Source organism: Mandrillus leucophaeus, unplaced genomic scaffold (assembly GCF_000951045.1).
Source record: "Mandrillus leucophaeus isolate KB7577 unplaced genomic scaffold, Mleu.le_1.0 Scaffold5, whole genome shotgun sequence".
In the NCBI taxonomy this organism is placed as follows: domain Eukaryota; kingdom Metazoa; phylum Chordata; class Mammalia; order Primates; family Cercopithecidae; genus Mandrillus; species Mandrillus leucophaeus.
Window position 1 is genome coordinate 5,313,120 of NW_012105364.1, and position 19,938 is coordinate 5,333,057.

At 40.8% G+C, this 19,938-nt stretch overlaps 1 protein-coding gene across 3 annotated transcripts in view; it reads right to left on the reverse strand.

The window, feature by feature from the left end:
* Positions 1 to 19,938, reverse strand: part of NRF1 (nuclear respiratory factor 1) — a 132,478-nt gene that overhangs the window by 68,150 nt on the left and 44,390 nt on the right. For all 3 annotated transcript variants that reach the window (XM_011995878.1, XM_011995877.1, XM_011995879.1), the window contains 2 exons: positions 17,873 to 17,999; positions 5,308 to 5,448 (listed from right to left, as the gene is read on the reverse strand). In XM_011995878.1, coding sequence (XP_011851268.1) covers positions 5,308 to 5,448; positions 17,873 to 17,999 — 268 coding nt within the window. The remainder of the gene's footprint in view (positions 1 to 5,307; positions 5,449 to 17,872; positions 18,000 to 19,938) is intronic.

A 19,938-nucleotide genomic window follows, 5' to 3' on the forward strand; every position in this document is an offset into this window, starting at 1 on the left:
ATGTACATCCCTCCAAGTTCTATACACACAGATGCAGGCACATTTTATGTTATTGTTTTAGAAAATGAGATAAATCAGCTCAATTCTGTGTTCCCGGAATTAAAAAAAAAAAAAAAATCTCCCAAAAGAAACAGAAAAATAAAGCCCTAAACCCCTCAAATTACGGTATATAAGAAATGCTACTTTACAATCAGTTTTTTTTTTGAGACGGAGTCTTGCTCTGTCAACCAGGCTGGAGTGCAGTGGCATGATCTGGGCTCACTGTAACCTCCACCTCCCAGGTTCAAGCGATTCTCCTGCCTCAGCCTCCCGAGTAGCTGGATTACAGGGGCGTGCCAACACACCCGGCTGATTTTTGTATTTTTAGTAGAGACAGGGTTTCACCATGTTGGCCAGGCTGCTCTCCTGACCTCAGGTGATCCACCCGCCTCAGCCTCCCAAAGTGCTGCGATTACAGATGTGAGCCACTGTGCCCAGTGTTAATATGTGCACCCCTCCAAAGTTCTATACACACAGAGGTGGGCATATTTTATGTTAATGTTACAGAAAATGAGATAAATCAGCTCAATTCTGTGTTCCCAGAATTTTTTAAAAATCTCCCAAAAGAAACTGAAAAGTAAAGCCCTAAACTCCTCAAATTACAGTATATAAAAAATGCTACTTTACAGTTTTTTTTAATTTAACATACCACAAATATTATTCTACTGCAATAAAGAGCAAATCATCATTTTTAGTGTCTAACAGTTCCCCGTATCATCTCTTTTGGGCTATGCTGCTCGTCTTCCTATATAAATTCTAAACACTATCGTAATTTAACCAATCACATTGTTCCCAATTTTCCTACTGTAGACATGCTGTAATAAACAATGTACATCTGTGTTTAATTGGAGGGCATGATATACACCTTTTAGACTTTGATATGCATTGCCAACACCAACCTGCCCTCTAGAGAAAGTGTACCAATCTGCATTCCCACTAACAGTGCATTAGACTGCTTGTAGTCCCATACCCTTGCCTATCTAGGTTTGGGTGGAAATAAAACCCTCCTTTTACTCCCATTAATAGTGAAAGTCTTTAGGATCAATTATAAAAGAGAGCTATTGGCCAGGCACAGTGGCTTATGCCTGTAATCCCAGCATAAGCACTTTGGGAGGCCAAGACGGGCAGATCACTTGAGGTCAGCAGTTGGCGAGCAGTCTGGCCAACGTGGTGAAACCCCAACTCTACTAAAAATATAAAAAAATTAGGCAGGCATAGTGGTGCATGCCTGTAGTCCCAGCTACTCAGGAGGCTGAGGTGGGATAATTGCTTCAACCCGGGAGGCAGAGGTTGCAGTGAGCTGAGATCACGCCATTGCACTTCAGCCTGGGCAATAGAGCGAGACTCCGTCTCAGAAAAAAAAAAAAAAAAAAAAAGAGACAGAGAGAGAGAGAGAGAGAGAGAGAGAGAGAGAGCTAGCTATTTAGCTCAGATTAAGAAAAAAGTATTTGAGGAAAACAAACAACAATAAAACGTTGAGGGGAGAAAATGCGAGGATCCAAATACTTGGAAATTCCCATTCAGTTGGGAGCTGGGTTTTTCATCATCCTGCTCCCTCTTCCTCCTCATTTGTTTGTTTTATTTTATTTGTTATGTTTGACTTTTTAGTCATCATCTTTGGTAAGAAGGGGAAGGAGGGAGCATATGATAGAGAAAATGTGCACCTCCAGCAACGCATCTATGCGTTTGACAGCTGAGATCCAGCTCCTCATTCACCAGCACACCAAGCTCTACCGAGTGTGGTTTTGATAAAAATGGAAAACAACACTTTCAAATGTCTTACCTCCAAAATGATAATAACTAAACTGTTTGCTGACTTCTGCGGCCACTAGCCAATTTCAAGAAAACCAGTATCCACAATGATTTAATATAATCAAAACCTCAGACTGTTTTACCCTAGCACACCAAATGTGACAAAGAATAACAAATACCCATCACAGGAGAGGAGTTAACCTAACACAGCATTCGAAACCAAAGGCTTCGGCAGTTTTAGATATACTTTACATCTGAGACAGAGTTGATTCTTTACATCAACCAGATAAAAATAATTCACTTTATGTTTTCTTTACTTGAACCAGTCAGAATGCCTCTAGAAACAGAATAATAGAAACTGTTAAAAGACAGTAAAGAAAAGTTTAGATCGGGGTGCCAAATCTTTCGGCTTCCCTTGGCCACATTAGAGGAAGAATTATCTGGGGCCACACATAAAATATACTAACATTAATAACAGCTGATGAGCTAAAGAAAAAAAAATCGCCAAAAAAATCTCATAATGTTTTAAGAAAGTTTACGAATTTGTGTTGGGCCACATTCAAAGCCATCCTGGGTCCCATGCGTCTTGCGGGATGTGGATTGGGCAAGCTTGGTTTAGATAATGCTTTCCTTTCTGAACCATTATTTAGAGATCTTTCCAGTGTCCACAGAAAGGGCTATGAATCCAACAATCAAAAGATCACTATTTACGTTTATATTTATAAAATGTAGTATTACTTCAGACCAAGTTGCTGGTTCAGATGGAATAAAAAATAAAAGTGCCACCCCGAGCAGCAGCATCAGCGTCTGCACTGGGTCAACACCTGCCCAGGGGACTTGCGATCCTGTTCCCCACCATTACACTTAACTCATTTTTGCTCTAACCCTGAAGTCATTTACTGAACAGATACTATTATTTAGATGACATGTTATTTCAGAGGCTGAGCAGCTATACTGAACAGAAGTAAACGACAGAAACTAAATTCCTCAAATTCTAGCTGGGGAGACCACAAATAAGTATACAAGTTAACAAATGGGATTATTTCAGGTAGTAACAAGTGTTACACAGACAAGAACACAGAGGATGTATTAGTGGCTTGGTGGGGAAGAAGAAAGCTTCATTTAGGTGGGATAATCAAGAAAGGCTTGTCTCAGGAGGTGATATTTGAGCTAGACTTTGAATAAGATAAAGTCCATCATGCAATCATCTGGCAGAACAATATTCAGGCAAAGGGAATAGCGAAAGCAAAAGAATGGATGCAGGGTGTTTGAGGAAAAGAGGGTTAGAGTGGCCGGAGCCCAGTGACTGAGGGGAAGAAGATGAGGCAGGAAGAGGCCAGATTACATAGGGCCTTCAAGGCCACAGCACAGTCTGAATTCGATTCTAGGAATAGTGGAAAACCATTAAAGGGCTTAAACAAGGAAGTGATACGGCCTGAATTAAATAAATAAATAAATTTATTCATTCATTCACTCATTTATTTGAGGCAGGATCTCGCTCTGTCACCCAGGCTAGAGTGCAGTGGCACAATCTTGGGTCACTGTAGCCTCAACCTCCCGGGCCCAAACGATCCTCCCACCTCAGCCTTCCAAGTATTTGAGACTACAGGCACACACCACCATGCCCTGGCTAATTTTTGCATTTTTTGTAGAGACAAAAAAAAAAAAAAAAATTCCAGCCTGCTGCCCAGGCTGATCTCAAACTCCTGGACTCAAGGGATCCTCCTCTTGATTACAGGCGTGAGCTACAACGCCCTGCATGATGTAAGTTTTTTAAAAAACTACTAGGATGGCTACGTGGAGAATGGACTGCAGCAGACCACAGTGGATAGGCTATACAAGAGATGCTAAAGGCTTGGACTTGGGTGCTGACGGGAAGTGAGAAGAATGGCCAGTGTCAGAGTACATTTCAGAGGTGAACTGACATGACCTGATGCTGAATTAGATGTGGAGGATGGCAGGGGACTGTGGAGGGAGAGGGCAAAACAGGGAAATCAGGATTACTTCCATGCTGGGACTTGAGCAACCAGATGGACAGCAGTTCCATTAACTGATATGGGGAACACTTGGAGAGGAACAGATGTGGCGTGCAGAGCAGGAACAACCAAAGGTTCTGTTTGGGGCATGTGAGGACCAGACATCTAACAGTGAACGTAAGCTGGGTGAAAACAGCATATCGATGATCAGGTGAGAAGAGGAAGAGGGGCCCCAGAAGGGATGAGGGGAGCACCTAGTGAGGGATGAGGATCTTCAGAAGAGGGTGCGGTGAACAGACAGAGAGAAGATGCTTTAAGGAGTAATCAACTGTGTCAAAAGGTGCTGAAGACTGAATAAGATAAGGAAAAAAACCTGACAAGTGGATTTAGCAAGAGAGAAGTAAATTAATAAAGAAACAGGGTAGGCTGGGCGTGGTGGCTCACACCTGTAATCCCAGCACTTTGGGAGGCCAGGAGGGGGATCGCATGAGATCAGGAGTTTGTGACCATCCTGGCCAACATGGCAAAATCCCATCTCTACTTAAAAAACAAAAATTAGCCAGGTGTGGTAGCGCACACTTGTAATCACAGCTACTCGGAGGCATGAGAACCTCTTGAACCCGGGAGGCGGAGGTTGCAGTAAGCCAAGTGCAGTGTAAGCCAAGATCGCATCACTGCACTCCAGCCTGGGCTACGGATCGAGACTCTGGCTCAAAAAAAAGAAATAGGATGGGAAAATATGTTAAAAAGGTGTTTGATTTTGATCAAGCTAAACTAAAAATATATAAAAGGGATAATCTCATAAAAATTACTGAGGTATGCTGATTTATCAGGCTAAATGCTGATTTATCAGACTTCCCTTCTTAAAGGAAGAGGAAATCAGGCTGGCACAGCAGCGTACGCCTATGATCCCAGTACTTTGGGAGGCTGAGGCAGGAGGTTCGCTTGAGCCTAGGAGATTGAGATCAGCCTGGGCAACACAGTGAGATCCCCATCTTTAGAAATCACAAAATTAAAAAAAATTAAACAAAAATTTTAAAAAGGAAGATCAAATCAACGACTCAGAAGACTGTCATTCTGAGTTTTACATTCTTATTCCCTGTGGAAGGGAGCTGTACTTAGTAATAATTATGGAGGTATTCAGGATTTACATTGAAAGAGGAGCAGAGCAGCCCGAGGGCTAAAAGTTTACTTGGCCACCTTGATTGTGATTCATCAAACTCCTAATGTTCTTTTGTTCAGACCAACCCCAAGCTAAAAGTTTTGTTGTTTTTTTTTTTTAATCCAACCCAAAGGACCAAGTGAAAGGGAAAAAAAAACGCCAGAAGAAAGAGGACACCACAGCCATGCCCTTGGTTGGGAGCACTCTTCTGGCACTACAATGTCTTTTCCAAGGCTGCTACTGTTTCACTACCAGACTCCAGTCTGCATCTCACTCCCTGGTCAGATCACTGAGGACAAAATGCAGAAAAGTGATCAGAGGCCCGCCCACACCTGTGCCACTTGCCTCTGAGTCTCTTCCTCACCTCCCACCCCTTACCTGGGTCATTTTGTCCACAGAGACTGGAATTCCGTCGATGGTGAGAGGCGGCAGTTCTGAATTAACCTCCTGTGGCGCAGGGGCGTGTTCTGCCAGAGCAGACTCCAGGTCTTCCAGGATCATGCTCTTGTACTTACGCACCTGCAGGGAATTAAGGGCAGAAGTAAACAAGATGCCCAACAACCAGGGAGGATTGGTGCCAAGCAACAAGAGAGTGGGTGGGGCTGGCCTTCCTGAGTCATAGCATAGCCCTAAGAACAAACACTTCTACAAGCAAATAAAAATACCCACTGGTCCCAAAGACATCATACTGAACAGAATTAAATGAAAAGATGATGAAATTACAGGTAACAACAATAGGAGAAAGCCAGTGGAAAAATTTTCCAGAAATACTGCTTCTCAGTTAAAATCACATTTTCTCAAGGAGGGTGCCATCACCTGTTCCAGGTCTAACAGGCATGGTATTCATGGTTCTGCATTTCCCAGGCCATTGGATGAACAACTAGCTGTGGCAGCTCATCACCAAAATCATTTTCAAGAACTTTAAGGACTTACATTTCTAAAACTCAAAGTAACCAATTCATTCAAAATTGCTGCTACATTCCTGCAAAGTCAGACTACCAAACAGACAGGAGATTCAAGCATACAAGAGACTGGACTGAAAAGAATTAGAGAAAAAAAAAACAAAACCGATAGGTGTCTGTTGTAGCTGAGTGCCACTATTGGTAAGGCCCGGGCCAGAGGGAGCCCCCTAGGTCAAATCTCCCTTGCTTCTGGTAGGGCTTGGTGATAGAAGTGAACCTCCAACCCAGGACGCATTTAGCTCTAGCCCAGGTCGGAACCAGATATTGTTGTTTTTTGTCTGCATTCCCACCACTGCCAGTGAAATGTCTCAACCTAACAGTAATACACTGGACATGCACACATTTTTCTGTCATGAACAGAAAGGGTGGACAGATGCTGGGTCCTCCAACCACCAATATAATGGGCTCTATCAATATAATGGCACTATTTTAGGGAAAAAAATGGAAGAGAAAATGAGGTTTGTCTAGAATTTCCAACAATGTTTGAATCCTGGGTTGTCTGCTGAGTGGGCTGGACTCTACACACTTCCTTATAAATATCTCGTTATGTGGATTAAAAAAGAAAAATTCCCATACTCTACCCCAAGCACCTGGAAAAATAAATATTATTACTGGCTACATAATGCAACTTCTGCAGCTGAAGAATCCTCCAAGAAGGTCAATAACTAAGGGGAGAGAAAAATAGCACAAACTGGTAGACTCATTATCTTTCCAGAGATGCAGTTGTATCCTGGTCTCTAATAAAAAAGTTTCAAAAAGTATTGCCATTATATTTATTGCAACATAAGCAGCTGATGTTGCCACAGCAACTTTACAGGATTGTATTTTCTGCTATGTTCATATATTCTAGACAGTATTTATGCTGCCCACTTACACACACACAAAAATGAATCTTACAAGCCTAGTGATATGGTTTGGCTCTGTGTCCCCACCCAAATTTCATCTTGATTGTTATCCCTACATGTTGAGGGAGGGACCTGGTGGGAGATGACTGGATCATGGGGGCAGTTTCTCCCATGTTGTTCTCGTGATAGTGAGTTCTCACAAGAGCTGATGGTTTAAAAGTGTTTGGCAGTTCCCCTGGCATTCCCTCCCTGCACCTGTCTCTCTGTCTCTCTCTCTCCTGCCACCATGTAAGACGTGCCTTGCTTCTCCTTCTGCCATGATTAAGTTTCCTGAAGCCTCCCTAGCCATGTGGAACTATAAGTCAATTAAACCTCTTTTATTTATAAATTACCCAGTCACAGTTAGTTCTTTATAGCAGTGTGAAAACGGACTAATACACCTACCTTCTTAGGTAGGTGTATTAGTAAAGGACTAATACACCTACCTTTGAAGGTCTTAGAACTTCAAAGTTTATAAGGTTAAATCCTTATATTAGGTATAAGCCAATAGGAAGAATGATCATTTTAGAAAAACAGGCTGTGTGCAGTGGCTCACACCTGTAATCCCAGCACACTGGGAGGTTGAGGCAGGCAGATTCCTTGAGCCCAGGAATCTGAGACCAGCCTAGGCAACATGGCGAGACCCCGTCTCCACTAAAAATACAAAAATTAGCCGGGCATGGTAGTGCATGTCTGTGGTACCAGCTACTCAGGAGGCTGAGGTAGGAGGATGGCTTGAGCCCAGGAGGTGGAGGTTGCAGTGAGCCGAGATCGTGCCACTCCAACCTGGGTGACAGAGCCAGACCTTGTCTCAAAAATAAATAACTAATAATTTTAAAATAAAAACAAACTTCATCTGGCTTTTAGAAACACCTGGCATTCAAAAATGGAAAATCATTAGGTTATTACTTCTTTATTAGCCAGTTTCAAACAATTTCAGCCATTTTTATGAGTCAGTTTATCAGTGCTATATAATTCTTTTAAAATATCTTGTTTTTGTTTGTTTGTTTGTTTTTTAGTGCTGGTAGAGCATCCCTAAGTAATTTGCAACAAAACAACTTCAGGTATAACCAAAGCACTTCTATCTAAGCTTGCTTACTAAAGTTAAATAACTTTCTCAGAATTACTGACCTCGTGTTTTAATTCTATCTGATCTATCAATTCTGAGTTGCATTTTTCTTTCATATTTATCAGTCTTCTGAAACAGGGATACATCTTAAAATTGCTATGGACAAGGCAACAACAGGGCATAGCTGTCACTGCCTGCAGCCATGTGAACATGTTTGCTATCCCTGGCCTTTTTACTCAACAAATCATTTAGCACCATTTGAGAAGAGAATGTGAGTCTTGACCGTTGTCTATAACCTTCCCAATGACAATTTCTGGTAAGATCAAGAAGCACCGCCAGGCGCAGTGGCTCACGCCTGTAATCCCAACACTTTGGGAGGCTGAGGCGGGCAGATCACCTGAGGTCAGGAGTTCGAGACCAGCCTGACCAACATGGTGAAACCCTGTCTACTAAAAATACAAAAATTAGCTGGGTGTGGTGGTGGTTGCCTGTAAACTCAGCTACTTGGGAGGCTGAGGTAGGAGAATTGCTTGAACCCAGGAGGGAGAGGCTGAAGTGAGCTCAGACTGTACCACTGCACTCCAGTCTGGGTGACAGGGCGAGACTCTGTCTCAAAAAAAAGCACTTGCATCAAACCTGTTGCTGCTTGGGGGGGAAAATCAGAGACAATGAAAGAGCACTTTTAAAAGAAATACAGCATTGCCCGTTTTCACGATGCCACAGAAGACAATATTACATGAAAAAACACAGATAATAATGACTGAAACAAGAAGTAATTCAATATTTTCCTTTTTATATATACACAAAAATGATATATGATTAAAAGCTATGTCTAAGAAAGAGCTCTTTCAATGAGTAGAAAATAAAAATTCTAAGTGATAGCATTGTGTCAACATGCATCATTGTTTCTTCTTTCTTCATAGTACACAAATAACAGCACATCTTATAATCAATGGTGTCACAGATGAGATAAAATACAGGTTTGTGTTCCAACTTATGCCTTCTATTCCAAAAACCACAGCTTATGCCTTTGTCACTCCATACCAATATGTCAATTGGTTTCACAACTAAGGTAAACATCCACTTAAAATCAAAATCAGTTACCACTCTCTTCCCCCAATCTTGTATACCACTGCCGTTTGAAATTTTGGAAACACTTATTATCATCAAACACCGTTTACTGAGCACTTACTTTGTGCCAAGCACTACACGCGTTGTCTCAAATAATCCTTACCATAATTCTACAAGGAAAATATTATTATACTCATTTTGCAAATAAGAAAACTGAGCCTTAATAAACTTAAGTAACTTTCCCCAAATCATATTAACTAGTAAGAAGTATAGCCAAAAATCAAACAAATTTTTATCTAGCTCCAAAGCTGGTATTTTTAGCCACATCACTATCATTTATCTTTTTTTCTCTCAAGAAACTGCTATAGTTCCCCACTTCTTATAAACAAAGTCCAAGTTTCTCTGGCCAGCATTTCAATCTTTCCAATTATTTGTTTTTTCAATACTCTTCTGCCAGAGCCACCAGATACAGTTGTGCCTGCCTAACCCTGGAGACTATGTGAATGACACCTCTTGAGCTCCCAGCATACAACCTCCATGGAGTCCTATATTGAGCAACTTTGTTCACTTTCTTCCTTCTTTAGCTGCCCAACCTCGTCACTCACCTTGGCATCTAGCAAGTTCTTTTCTTTGAAACTTCTAGAGACCATTTTTTTTTTATTTTAAAAAGATGGAGTTCCTCTCTGTTACCCAGGCTGGAGTGCAGTGGCGTGATCTCGGCTCACTGCCACCTCCATCTCCTGGGTTCAAGCAATTCTCCTGCCTCAGCCTCCTGAGTAGCTGGGATTACAGGTGCCCGCCACCATGCCCAGCTATTTTTTTATATTTTTAGTAGAGACGGGGTTTCAATGTGTTGGCCAGGCTGGTCTCAAACTCCTGACCTCAAGTGATCCGCCCACCTAGGCCTCCCAAAGTGCTGGGATTACAGACATGAGCCACCACATAAATCTGCTTCTTACTCAAATATTTTCCATTTTTCTAGGATCAGTTCAATTCCCACTTGCTCTGAAAAAACTTCCCAATTATTCTTGCCATAATTCTCTTCCTCCTTTAAATTCCTACTGACACAAATAAATACGTGTCATTTGTACCGTTATTTCTGGAATACACTATACACAACCAGTGCATGACACTGCTGAGCACAGGGACCAGGTCTTTTGCTTATCTTACACACACACACACACACACACACACACACACACACACGAATGAGACAGGCTCTTACATGTTGTCCAGGCTGAAATATTATAAAATATTTTAAATATACAAATACAGGTAATACATTAACAAACATTTTATGATTGCCAGAGATGGAGGGTGTTTACGGTATTTGCAGGAGCCATTAGAGTTTTATTTTGTTTTGTTTTTTGAAACAGGGTCTTGATCTGTCACACAGTTTTGTTCACTGCAGCCTCAAAATCCTGAGCTCCAGTGATCCTCCCACCTCAGCCTCCCAAGTAGCTGGGATCACAGGTGTGCATCACCACACTTGGCTAATTTTCAAAATGTTTGCAATAAGGTCACTGGGTTGGGTTTCAAAAATAGTCCCAGACAAGATACCGTAATTTTTTTGTATTCCTGCAGCTTGACTGGATAAAGGAAGAGTCTTTGGGAAGGTCTCATAAATTTTTTTTTTTTTTTTTTAATTTTCTACAAGCTCCTATGAGACTAAAAACATATTGTCATCTGAGGTATGTAACAAAGAGCTGGCCTCAGACCTGTGACTGTGAAGCACATCTGCCTTCCAGCCAGGCCACAGGCTGTGGCCCCTGAAGTTACGCTGATTTCATCCTATTTTCTCTTCAGCCCCAGTGTCTGCCTCCTTTCTTCTCCTGCCTCCGTTCAGGGCTCTCATGTCCCCTTAGTCCTTTGGGATTCCCAGTTTTGAACCCTGAAACCCCAATAGACTCAGATGGAATCTTTATCTCATACCTTGTATCCAATAGCGTTAAATCGTTATATGTTGACTAAGTAAATACATGAGCAACGTGGCTTTCACTATACTACTTTCCATATATCTTCCACATTGCATGCAACTCCCATGGTTGTTCATCACCCTAAAGACTATGATTATATATCATTAATCATTAGGGAAATGAAAATCAAAATTTGATTAATGATAAATGACTATAATAAGACTAGGGTATAAGATTAGGGAATTATTTGTACCTTAAATGTTTAACAGAAGTCAACCAAAATAATTGGGGCCTAGGGTCTCTTGAAGGGATGTAGTTCTTTAACACTTTTCCAATTTTGTATATGTTTATTACTCTATTGAGGTTTTCAGTTAATGCTTATTCTACTGAGGTCTGGATGTGTTTTGGTTATTTTATTTTCTTACTAAGTTAATCCACTTGGCTGAGTTTTTAACTTGCAAGAACAGAATTAATAGCCTTTTCTTACAATTTTCGATCTCTTCTTGTCTGCAACTATAGATATCTTGTTTCTAAAGGTACATATTTTTCTTCTCCCTTTTCCTCATTAGCATGTAGCAGTTTTTCTGTTTTATTAGACTTTTTATAGAACCAATTCTTGAATTTAACAAGTCTACTTTTCTTGTTCCCTCATTCATTTCTTTCACGTTTATTTGTTCTATTTTTTTCTTAGACTTATTTTATTATTCTCTTTCTACCTTCTTTAGCTAGATGAAGTTTCTTTCTTTTCCAACTTTCTCGTATACATTTTTCTTTTTAAATAAGATCATGAATATTCCTTTGAGTACCAGTTTAGATAATAACTTGTAAGTTTTTATTTTTGGTTATCATTTTTGTTTCTAAATAACCTGTAAATTAAGATTTTCTTTTAAAAATTTCCGGCTAGGCGTGGTGGCTCACGCCTGTAATCCGGGCACTTTGGGAGGCTGAGGCAGGAGGATCACCTGAGGTTAGGAGTTCAAGACCAGCCTGGCCAACATGGTGAAGCCCCCTCTCTAGTAAAAACACAAAAATTAGCCGGGCATCGTGGCAGGAGCCTGTAATACCAACTACTTGAGAGGCTGAGGCAGAGAATTGCTTGAACCTGGGAGGCAAAGGTTGCAGTGAGCCAAGATCGCACCACTGCACTCTAGCCCAGGCGATAGAGCGAGACTCTGTCTTAAATAAAAAAAATAAAAAAAATAAAAAATTCCGGCCAGTTGTGGTGGCTCATGCCTGTAATCCCAGCACTTTGGGAGGCCGAGGCAGGTGGATAATCTGAAGTCAGGAGTTTGAGACCAGCCTGGCCAACATGGTGAAACCTCGCCTCTACTAAAAATATAAAAATTAGCCAGGCGTGGTGGCACGCACCTGTAATCCCAGTTACTTGGAAGGCTGAAGCAGGGAGAATTACTTGAATCCGGGAGGCAGAGCTTACAGTAAGCTGAGACTGCACCATTGCACTCTAGCCTGGGCAATAGAGCAAGACACACACCCACACCCACACACACCCACACCCACACCCACACACCCACACACACACACCCCCCCACACACACATTCCAGGTGATTGAAATTTTTTCTTGTCTTTTGAAATTCTAAAATTCTTAATTTTCTGTAGTATGATCAGAAAATATTCTTTGGGGCCGGGCCTGGTGACTCACACCTGTAATCCCAACACTTTGGGAGGCCAAGGTGGGCGAATTACTTGAGGTCAGGAGTTCAAGACCAGCCCGGCCAACATGGCAAAACCCTGTCTCTACTAAAAACATAAAAATTAGCCAGCTACTCAGGAGGCTGAGGCAGAAGAACTGTTTGAACTAGTGAGGCGGAGGTTGCAGTGAGCTGAGACTGCACCACTGTACTCCAGCCTGGGCAACAGAGCAAGATCTTGTTTCAAAAAAAAAATTGGGGGCCTGGTAATAATAAACGGTCAATTCTTATAATTCATTTATGTAATTTTTCAAATATGGTATATTAGCCCCTTGTAAGGTGTCAACGCTTCTGTATCTATTGTATCACCTTTATTCTTTTGTTTTTTGAGCCATTGTCTCACTCTGTCACCCAGGCTGGAGCACAGTGGAATAATCATAGTTCACTGCATCCTTGAACTCCTAGGCTCAAGTAATCCTCCTGCCTCAGCATCCCAAATAGCTGGGACTAAAAGTGCACACCACCACACCTGGATCAATTTTTTTTTTTTAATTTTTTTTGTAGGGACAGGGTCTCGCTATGTTGCCTAGACTGTCAACCTTATTAAATCTGTTATTCAGATCTCTATATTCTTGTTTATATTTTGCTTTGTTGATCTGACAAGGATAGTAAATTCTTTTACTACCATTGTGTGTGTGTGTGTGTGTGTGTGTGTGTGTGTGTGTTTTTCTTTTGGACAGGCTGTCATCCTGTCATCCAGGCTAGAGTGCAGTGGTGCAATCACAGCTCACTGCAGACTTGACCTCTGGGCTCAAGCAATCTTCCCATCTCAGCCTCCCAAGAAGCTGAGATTATAGGCATGTGGTACCACATCTGGCTAATTTTTAAATTTTTTGTAGAGATGAGGTCTCACTATGTTACCTGGGCTGGTCTCAAACTCCTGGACTCAACCAACCCTCCCACCTCAGCTCCCAAAGTGCTGGGATTATACATATGTGCCACCGTGCCCAGCCCCACTGTGGGTTTTAACTACCTTTTTTCCTTACATTTCTAACTTTTTGATCTACATGCTGTGGTATGTGTATGTCTGGTGGACTGACTGACTAACTGATTGACAGACAGGGTCTTACTCTGTCACCCAGGCTGGAGTGCAGTAGCATCATGGCTCACTGCAGCCTTGATCTCCTGGGCTCAAGCAATCCTTCTGCCTCAGCCTCCCAAGTAGCTGAGTGTGGGCCAGTATGCCTGGCTTTTTTGTGTGTGTGTGTGTGTGTAGACGAGGTCCCACTATGTTGCCCAGGCTTGTCTTGAACTTCTGGCCTCAAGAAATCCTCCCACCTCAGCCTTCCAAGTGCTGGGATTACAGGCATAAGCCACTGCACCTGACCCCATGTTTTGCTTTAAAGTTACTTGAAGAATATAAAGGTTCATGATAAATATGTACTTCTTATTTTAGCTGGGTGTGGTGGCACCTGCCTGTAGTCCCAGCTACTCAGGAGGCTGAGGCGGGAGGATCAATTGAGCCCAAGAGGTGGAGATTGCAGTGAGCCGAGATTGCACCACTACACTCTAACTTGGGCAACAGAGCAAGACCCTGTCTCTAAATAAATAAATTAATAAATAAATACTTCTTATCAATACTAAATGACCCCTGGTTGTCGTTAATACTTTTTTGCCTTGACAATTAGGCTTTGTCTGATATTAATGCTGTGATCCATGATTTATTTTTGTAGGCATTTTTCTGACAAACTTTTGCCTGTTATTTTACATTTAACATTTGTAACAGCTTTACTAATACACAGTTCACACACCATATGTATTTGTTTCCTATGGCTCCCACAAATCACCACAAACTAGGTGGCTTAAACCCAACCCACACAAATTTATTTTCTTGGTTTCACTTGGCAAAAGTCAAGGTGTTAGCAGGGCCGGGTCCTTCTGCAGGCTCTAAGGGTGCATCTCTAAGAGAGAATTGTTTCTTTGTCTTGTCTAGCTTCTGTCTAGCCTGTATCACTGGCTCTGGACCCCCTCCTTGCATCCAACCTCTTGCTTCCAGCAACACATCTACTTCTATGCCAATCTCCCTTCGTTTCCCTCTTATAAAGATACTTGTGATTACATTTAGGGCCTACCTGGATAATCGAGAATAATCTCCCCATCTCAAGACCCTTAACTTAATTACAACTGCACTTTTGCTGTATAAGGTAACAGTCACAGGTTCCAGGGATGGGGACCTGTACATCTCTGGGGGGGTCATTATTCAGTTTGCCATACCATACAATTCACCCATTTAAAGGGTAAGACTTCATACTCGTAGGGTCCTAAAATTATCACCAAAATCTAATTTTGGAGCATTTCATTCCTCCTAAAAGAAACTCCATGCCCACTGGCTGTCACTCCCCATTCCTCCCTTCCCCTTCCCCAGTCTCTGGCAACCATTAATCTACTCTCTCTCTATAAATAAGATTTATCTATCCTGGACATTGCATATAAATGGAATCCTACAATATGTGATCTTTTGTGACTGAGTTCTTTTGGTTACAACAATGTTTTAAAGGTTCATCCATGCTGTAGTATAATATCAGTACTTCTTCCCTTTTTCTTGCTGAATAATATTCCATTCTATGGATATACCACATTTTATTTATCCATTCATCAGCCGATGAACATCTGAGTTGTTTCCACTTTTTGGCAATTACAAATAATGCTGCTATAAACACTGTATACAAGTTTGTGTGTGAACATACGCTTTCAGTTCTCTTGGGTATAACTCAGGAATAGAACTGCTAGGTCACATGGCAACACTACTTTTAACATTTTGAGAGACTGACAAACTGTTTTCCAAAGCAGCCGTATCATTTTGCCTTTTCTTTCTCCAAATCTTCACCAACACTTATTGTTGTCTTTTTGATTATAGTCATCCCTGTGGTTATGAAGTGGTATCTCACTGTGGTTTTTATTTTCTAATGATTAATAATCATAGTCATGAGGGAAATGAAAAATCAAAATGTGATTATTAATGATAAATGACTATAATGATTAATGATATTTATCATTAGTTCTCATGTGCTTTTTGACCATTTCTATATCTTCTTTGAAGAAGTATCTATTCAGATCTTTTGCCTATTTTTATTTTTATTATTTTTTGAGACAGAGTCTCACTCAGTTACCCATGCTGGAGTGCAGCGGCACGTGATCTCAGCTCACTGCAACCTCTGGCTCCGGGGTTCAAGAAATTTTCCTGCCTCAGCCTCCTGAGTAGATGGCATTACAGGTGCCCACCACCACATCTGGCTAATTTTTGTATTTTTAGTAGACATGGGGTTTCACCATATTGGCCGGGCTGGTCTTGAACTCCTGACTTCAAGTGATCTACCTGCCTTGGCCTCCCAAAGTGCTAGGATTACAGGCGTGAGCCACTGTGCGTGGCCCTTTTGCCTATTTTTAAATTGGGTTGTCTTTTTGGTTTTTTTTTTGAGATGGAGTCTCGCTCTGTTGCCCAGGTTGGAATGCAGTGGCACAATCTTGGCTCTCTGCAACCTCCACCTCCCGGGTTCAAGAGATTCTTCTGCCTCAGCCTCCCGAGTGGCTGGGACTACAGGCAGGTGCCACCACGCCTGGCTTTTTTTGTATTTTTAGTAGAGATGGGGTTTCACCATATTGGCCAAGCTGATCTTAAACTTCTGACCTCATGATCCGCCCGCTTTTTATTGTTGAGTTGTAAGAATTCCTTGTATATTCTCAACACAAGTTTTTTTTATGAGACATATGACTTGCAAATATTTCTCCCATTCTGCGTGTTGTCTTTTCACTTTCTTGATTCTATTACTTGCAGCTGCTTTTAACATTTGTTAAGTGGCTATGAGTATGACATATACACTGAATAGAGACAGGTTTGATTTGGATTGTTGTTTCAACCTGAAAGAACATCTATGCCCTTAACAAGGCAGTTTAACCCATTTATATGTATGTTTTATAACAGAATTAACTGGCCTCACTTGTATTAGTGTTCTAGACTATGTGTTTTATTTAGTTTTTAAAAATTCCTTCCTTGTTTCTATCTTTTATACAGAGACTTGGTTTCATTTTTTTTCTTCAGTGCTCTGGAAGATATATTCTGCTTCTAATTTTACTGGTACTTGTAGTCCCTAACCTGTATTTATCAATGTCAGTCAAAGGTAAAATGCTTTTTATCTCAGTCTAGTGTATCCTGTTTAACAGAGTCTATATCTTCCTGTATTCTATGGAGGACTCCAATAGTTTTGCAAAACTTAAAAAAATGTTTTTGCAGTGAGTAATTTTCTGAAGTATTTTTCTGAGTCTTCTAGATGAATCTTTTTCATAGACTGCATCATCTTTACTACTATTAGTAGTATTGTTTTAGATTTTTGGTACTAAAGAAGAGAAGACATGCCCAGATTTCGTGTTTGTCAACAGTGTGACAGTAAAGGCTATTTCTCAGATAACATTTTGAAGTAGGAGCCTTCTACTATATTCTTCTAAGGAAAAGTCCTAACACATCCTAACTGTAGGGCTTCAGGAATTTTTGGAAAAACTCAAAATAAAACTCAAAAATGTTAAGAAATACCCACAACATTTCAGGGATGGGAAGATGTTGTGAAAAAAAATACAACAAACAGAATTTCTATCAATTGATTACTAATTCTGAACTCAAAAAATGCCTTTATTCAATATGGGAGACATCTAATAAATGTCATTTTAAGCTAATGAATTTTATCCTAATAAAAACAAAATGCAATTTAAATCTTGACAGATCATTACTCCACTGATTCAAAGTTAATTTGGCCCAAGAAGGAATAGTTCCTATTGTATAAGTATGCAGGGGCAAAAGACTATTTTTATAAAATTAGCTCTGGATAGTTATACAATCAAAATGTTCAAATATAGTTCTATATTTGCAGCAGAGTATTAAATCAATTATTTGATAAATGTAAGAGATTTCAAATATGTAACTCAAATAACTGATCAATAAAATGCCCCCCAGGTTTCCCTTAGGAAATTGACACCTTGGAATTATCTACTATTTTGTTTCTGATATAAATCAGTAATTTTCTTACAAAATCCTGCATTGTTTCCTAACAAACAAAACCCCTTGTTTCCCCCTCCTGTCCCCACTTCCCCCGGCCACCCATTGCATCTGGGCAGGTAAAATACCTTGACACAGGTAAAATACCTTGACACAGGAAGTAAAAACAGTAATGATCATTTTGTTTTGATATGCATAAAGCAATCTGAAAACTAGTCCCCTCTCCCATGCCTGGATTAGGGGGTAACAGAAATGCCAACTGTTATTCTTGACAGAGGATCAGAACAATGGAAGCAGCTGACAGAAAGCAAAGGGCAAGCGAGAACAGCTTGGTTGTGACTTACCACATTCTCCAAAGGTGCTGCACCAAACACTTTAAAGACAGGGTTAGGTTTGGAGGGTGAGATACAGAGGACAATAGCTTGCTGTCCCACGCGAGTAGTATATTCATCTAATGTGGCTCGAAGTTTCCTGAATCAGAAAAGGAAACAAGAATAAAAACAGTTTTAAAAAGATGGAAATTATAGTGACATAGACACAAATGACTTAAGACAGTTTACTCTGATCAGATATGCTTTCTTTTACGTAAAATGTGAAAAGGGGATCAGCAGAAACATGTACATACCTTTTTCTTAAAGACTACCGATAGAAGGCTCAATTGAAGGTTTTGCCTTGGGACATAACCACGACACAATTTTGAACATGGTATCATTCTTCTTGATCTGAGTAACACCACTTACTGCTACTTAAAATTATAAAGATTACAACTGTCCAGGCACGGTGGCTCATTTCTGTTGTAATCCCAGCACTCTGGGAGGCCGAGGCGGGCGGATCACTTGAGGCCAGGAGTTCGAGACCAGCCTGGCCAACATGGTGTAAAGCCCGTCCCTACTAAAAATACAAAAACATTAGCCAGGCTTGGTGGCACATGCCTGTAATCCTAATTTCTTGGGAGTCTGAGGCATGAGAATTGCTTGAATCCAAGAGGTGGAGGTTGCAGTGAACCAAGATGGTGCCATTGCACTCCAGTCTGGGCAACAGAGCGAGACTTTGCCTCAAAAAAAAAAATTACAACCAACATGTGGTCTTACAAAATTTATTATATCATCTCCAGCTTAATAAAAGGGGCTCAAATGATTTGCTTTTACTACCTTTTATTGATATTGTTTGTATCTCATTGAGATAATTTTATCCAAAAGTACTACAAGCATACCTAGTTTTATTGTGCTTTGTTACTTTGTGTTTCACATACACTGTGGGATCTTTCTTTAAAACAAAGGTTTGTGGCAACCCAATGTCAAGCAAGTTCATCAGCGCTATTTTCCTAACAGCATGTGCTCACTGCATGTCTCTGTGTCACATTTTGGTAACCCTAGTAACATTTCAAACTCTTCCATTATGATTATAATCTGTTATAGTGATCTGTGATCAGTGATCTTTGATGTTACTATTTTAATTGGTTTGGGACACCACAAACAGTGCCCAACAAAAGACAGCAAACTTTACCAATAAATGTTGTGTGTGTTCTGAATGCCCCACTGATCAACTGTTTCCTGCCTCTCTCCCTCTCCTCAGGCCTTCCTGTTCCCTGAGACACAGTATTGAAATTACGCCAACTGATAACCCTATAATGGCCTCTAAATGTTCAAGTTTCAGGAAGAGTCGCACATCTCTCACTTTTAATCAAAAGCTAGACAAGACTAAGCTTAGTGTGGAAGGCATGTCGAAAGCCAAGACAGGCTGACAGCAACACCGCTTATGCCAAACAGTTGGCCGTGTTGTTAATGCAAAGGAAAGTCCTTGAGAGAAATTACAAGTGCTACTCCAATGAACACACAAATGATAAGAAAGCAAAACAGTTTTATTGCTGATATGGAGAAAGTTTTAGTGGTCTGGATAAAAGATCATACCAGCCACAACAATCCCATAGGCCAAAGTCTAACGCAGAGCAAAGCCCTGACTGTTTCAGAGGTTGGTTCATGAGGTTCAAGGAAAGAAGCCATCTCTAATACACAAAAGTACAAAGTGAAGCTGCAAGTGCTGATGTAGAAGCTGGAGCAAGTTATCCAGATGATTTAGCTAAGTGGTTACACTAAACAACAGATTTTCAATGTAGACAAAACAGCCTTCTATTGGAAGAAGATACCATCTAGGACTTTCCTAGCTAGAGAGAAGTCGATGCCAGGTTTCAAAGCTTCAAAGGACAGGCTGACTCTCTTGTTAGGGCCTAATGCAGCTAGTGACTTTAGGGTCCTTTAAAAATCATGCTAAATCTATTCTGCCTGTCCTCTGTAAACAGAATAATAAACCCTGGATGGCAGTACATCTGTTTACAGCATGGTTTATGGACTATTTTAAGCCCACTGTTGAGACCTACTGCTCAGAAAAAAAAAATCCTTTCAAACTATTG